This window comes from Salmo salar, chromosome 02 (genome assembly GCF_965601325.2).
Source record: "Salmo salar chromosome 02, fSalSal1, whole genome shotgun sequence".
In the NCBI taxonomy this organism is placed as follows: Eukaryota; Metazoa; Chordata; class Actinopteri; order Salmoniformes; family Salmonidae; genus Salmo; species Salmo salar.
Window position 1 is genome coordinate 94,022,051 of NC_138292.1, and position 5,124 is coordinate 94,027,174.

At 43.3% G+C, this 5,124-nt stretch overlaps 1 protein-coding gene across 1 annotated transcript; it reads left to right on the forward strand.

Moving 5' to 3' along the window:
- LOC145863273 (uncharacterized) lies at positions 1-4,056 on the forward strand. The gene is made up of 2 exons (XM_082968325.1): positions 1-571; positions 2,827-4,056. Exons 1-2 carry the CDS (start codon positions 238-240, stop codon positions 3,909-3,911), a joined length of 1,419 nt encoding a protein of 472 aa, XP_082824451.1. The 5' UTR covers positions 1-237; the 3' UTR covers positions 3,912-4,056.
- The last annotated feature ends 1,068 nt before the right edge of the window (positions 4,057-5,124 follow it).

Here is a 5,124-nt window from a genome sequence, read left to right on the forward strand (position 1 = left end):
CATAAACAGCTCGTCAACCACCTCGGTAACTTGCTAGCCAACATAGCCGAAAGATTCAAGCTATTTATACGCTTTCGGTCTATATTAGCTACTGTGTTTTAGACACACTTCTGTCGTATCTACTTGTTAACCTATTTAATATTACGTTATTTTGTATTAGTCAGCTATAGTAGCTGGCTGGTTAAGTTAGCATTAGCCTGGTCGCTAATGATAGCTAGCTAGCTAACATCCCCGAACATGAGCTCCCTAAACTACTCCCCTCCTGTTAAAGAAGAGGAGGTCTGCTGGACGGAGAAAGAAGCTCTGGGGCTGAACATGGTCGTGAAAGAGGAGAAGGAAGAGGAGGATGTTACAGTAAAAGAAGAGGAGGAAGAGGAAGAGGAGGATGTTACAGTTAAACAAGAAGTAGAGGGTGAGGCTGTTACAGAGGAAGAGAAAGACGTTACAGTTAAAGAAGAGGAGGAAGAGAAAGAGGAGGATGCCGTTTTTGGAGTGAAGAAGGAAGGAGAGATTACTGTCACATTGAAAGATGAAGATGAAGAGGAAGAGATAGGAGATCTGATTAACACCAGTCAGTACCGCCTTCAATTAGTTTTTAACTTTGGATATTCGGAGTTGGCTCGTCAATACCTCTTCAACGGAGGGCCCTGGGATGATGACTGATATGTCTAGAATCAGGACGTAGAGACAAGCTACCCCTTGTTTTCTCCGTTCCGTTTCCAAAAAGTGACTTAACATATATATTTGAGAAGGGTCTATCTGCTGACCGCAGACTGGGGGCCACGGCATGTAGTGATTTTAATGTAGTGATGTTTTACTACACACCGTGTCCCCCAATAGAGCCATGTGAGAGTTGGGTTGGCTACACCAAATGTAACAGTGTAGGTTCCGTCCATCTCTTCGCCCCAACCCGGGGCCCCAACCTAACCTACTGGCATGACCTAGAGAGTTACAACCTACTGTAACCTACTGGCATGACCTAGAGAGTTACAACCTACTGTAACCTACTGGCATGACCTAGAGAGATACAACCTACTGTAACCTACTGGCATGACCTAGAGAGATACAACCTACTGTAACCTACTGGCATGACCTAGAGAGATACAACCTACTGTAACCTACTGGCATGACCTAGAGAGATACAACCTACTGTAACCTACTGGCATGACCTAGAGAGTTACAACCTACTGTAACCTACTGGCATGACCTAGAGAGATACAACCTACTGTAACCTACTGGCATGACCTAGAGAGATACAACCTACTGTAACCTACTGGCATGACCTAGAGAGATACAACCTACTGTAACCTACTGGCATGACCTAGAGAGATACAACCACTTGGATACAACCTACTGTAACCTACTGGCTTGACCTAGAGAGATACAACCTACTGTAACCTACTGGCATGACCTAGAGAGATACAACCTACTGTAACCTACTGGCATGACCTAGAGAGATACAACCTACTGTAACCTACTGGCATGACCTAGAGAGATACAACCTACTGTAACCTACTGGCATGACCTAGAGAGATACAACCTACTGTAGCCTACTGGCATGACCTAGAGAGATACAACCTACTGTAACCTACTGGCATGACCTAGAGAGATACAACCTACTGTAGCCTACTGGCATGACCTAGAGAGATACAACCTACTGTAGCCTACTGGCATGACCTAGAGAGATACAACCTACTGTAGCCTACTGGCATGACCTAGAGAGATACAACCTACTGTAGCCTACTGGCATGACCTAGAGAGCTAAAGTTGTAAAATTCCTGGATTTTAAATGAATATTTTCCATAATAATGATAATTTGTATCTTCCTATCCACATATTGGATCCCTCTTCTTTGTCGTCCACTCTACACCAATAACAGACAACTACTGTGGGACTCCCAATCATTCTGCCTGGATTCGAACCAGGGACTTTAGTGACGCCTCTTGTACTGAGATGCAGTGGCTTAGACTGCTGCATCCGTGTGTGTGTGTTAACTATTTAACTGTACTAGAATGCTTAAAAGGCCGCTAAAAGTTGTAATATCGGTTATCGGTATCATTTTTTGGGGCAAGGAAAATATTGGATATCGGTTTTGGCCAAAAATGTAATATCGGTCTCAGGATAGTAGCTCTGACTCTGGGACCGATACGAGTCTCAGGATATTGTGGTGAGAAAATCCCTCTAAGCTCACACAGCTCTCCTGCACCTTTATCAGATCAGCAGTGATTCACGTCAGCCTCCAGAGAGGTAGTCAGGTGTAAAGTGCTGCAATCATCATGGTGTGTTACTGTTGTTTTGAGTGAGGCCATAACAGGCACAGTCTCATTTCACAGATTAGTTCAATCTGCTTTGAAAGTATCAGAAACCTCTTGTATTCAGGTCTGAATCGTAGCCACGACCTCAGTTGAAATGAAAACTATCTCCGAGCAAAGTAGCTTGATGGCCTCGAATGTTCATTTTAGCCCCCAGACAAAACCACACACCCGGGCAAAGTGCAAGTCTCTGGGCTTTCAGTCTCAGGAGAGGGCAGTGATGAAACTGGGTGTTGTAGGCCGGGAAAATATATATTTTTACTGCTAAATTCACAACACTTTAGAATACTGCTGGAGCAAACGGGAAACACATTGGGTTTTTAAAGAAATGTTTGATGATTGACTAGGAATGCCTTGGTGACCACTGTTTTTCACACTGGCTATTATTTTAATGAACTCCCCCAAACAAGACCAAATCTGAACCAATCATAGACTTATATGTTTCACCAGTTTGGCCACACAGTACAGCACAGTAGACAACTAAGTAACTAGATACTCTGTTTGTCTTTGACAGGAGAGAGACCAGACTATCCCTCTGACAGCGGGAAGAGTCCTTCAGGGGAATCAGACCCAGGGAAGAGTCCATCAGGGGAATCAGACCCAGGGAAGAGTCCTTCAGGGGAATCAGACCCAGGGAAGAGTCCATCAGGGGAATCAGACCCAGGGAAGAGTCCATCAGGGGAATCAGACCCAGGGAAGAGTCCATCAGGGGAATCAGACCCAGGGAAGAGTCCTTCAGGGGAATCAGACCCAGGGAAGAGTCCTTCAGGGGAATCAGACCCAGGGAAGAGTCCATCAGGGGAATCAGACCCAGGGAAGAGTCCTTCAGGGGAATCAGACCCAGGGAAGAGTCCTTCAGGGGAATCAGCAGAATCAGGCCCAGAGATGCCCAAAGCAACAGGAGGACATCATCACTGCTCCCACTGTGGAAAGAGTTTTACCAAGTTAGGGAACCTGAATAGGCATGAGAGTACACACACAGGAGAAAAACCTTTCCAATGCTCCCAGTGTGGAAAGAGTTTTAACGAATTAGGGTACCTATTAATACATAAGAGAATACACTCTGGAGAGAAGCCTTACCACTGCTCCAAATGCGGAATAACTTTTACCTGGCTAGGAAGCCTGAAAACACATGAGAGAATTCACACGGGAGAAAATCCTTTCCAATGTTCACACTGTGGAAAGAATTTTACCCAGTTAGGGAACCTAAATCGGCACAAGAGGACACACACAGGAGAGAAGCCTTATCACTGTTCCCAGTGTGGAAAGAGTTTTAGGGGTTTAATGAGCCTGAAACAGCATGAGAGGACACACACAGGAGAAAAGCCCTACCACTGCTCCCTGTGTGGAAAGAGTTTTACCAAGTTAGAGGGTCTGACTAGGCATGAGAGGACACACACAGGAGGGGATAAGACCTACCACTGCTCCCTGTGTGGAAAGAGATTTAACCGGTTGAGGCATCTGAATAAGCATGAAAGAATACATACACAGGAGGAGAAGACCTACCACTGCTCTCATTGTGGAAAGACATTTTCCCAGTCAGAAGACCTGAAAGCACATGAGAGAATAGAGAGACTGTGTTCTGACTTGTGTTTTTGACTGAAAATTAGTGTTTTAGTTTGGCACATTAAATCATATTGTTTAAATGAAATCATACATGAAAATCTGACCAAAACAACAGGCCTGTTTTTGTTGTTTTTTCATATTGATCATGTCTAAAATTAATTAAATATTTTAATGTGTATTTTGTTTTTCTTTATTAGCTTTGATTGGTTGTATACAAGTATAAACCCTCTGTTGTTCATAATATGATTTGGAGATTGCTAAATGTAAATGATTATATAAGGAAGGAAGTAAGTAGCCTTGGCTTGTCTGAGCCAGAACGGCTCACAGTAGCAGGAGCTGTTTCTGTAGTGTGAGGCAGCTTGATGTACAGTACTTCCCCTGGACAGGACTCTAGTCTATACACTACCACAGTATAGTAACAGGACTCTAGTCTATACAGTACCACAGTATAGTAACAGGACTCTAGTCTATACAGTACCACAGTATAATAACAGGACTCTAGTCTATACAGTACAACAGTATAGTAACAGGACTCTAGTCTATACAGTACCACAGTATAGTAACAGGACTCTAGTCTATACAGTACCACAGTATAGTAACAGGACTCTAGTCTATACAGTACCACAGTATAGTAACAGGACTCTAGTCTATACACTACCACAGTATAGTAACAGGACTCTAGTCTATACAGTACCACAGTATAGTAACAGGACTCTAGTCTATAGAGCACCACAGTATAATAACAGGACTCTAGTCTATACAGTACCACAGTATAGTAACAGGAGCCTACCTCCTGTTTCTGTAGTGTGAGGCAGCTTGATGTACAGTACTTCCCCTGGACAGGACTCTAGTCTATACACTACCACAGTATAGTAACAGGACTCTAGTCTATACAGTACCACAGTATAATAACAGGACTCTAGTCTATACAGTACCACAGTATAGTAACAGGACTCTAGTCTATACACTACCACAGTATAATAACAGGACTCTAGTCTATACAGTACCACAGTATAGTAACAGGACTCTAGTCTATACAGTACCACAGTATAGTAACAGGACTCTAGTCTATACAGTACCACAGTATAGTAACAGGAGCCTACCTCCTGTTTCTGTAGTGTGAGGCAGCTTGATGTACAAGTTCTTCCCCTGGACAGGACTCTAGTCTATTAAGTTATTATATAGATTCATTTCATTTAGCTATTCTTCACTCCAACCTTGAATTTGATTTGATATATGATTTGGA

Coding starts and splice junctions, on each gene's coding strand:
- LOC145863273 (XM_082968325.1), top strand. CDS start 238: ATGAGCTCCCTAAACTACTCCCCTCCTGTTAAAGAAGAGGAGGTCTGC. Junction 572..2,826: donor AGGAGATCTGATTAACACCA/GTCAGTACCGCC, acceptor TGTCTTTGACAG/GAGAGAGACCAGACTATCCC.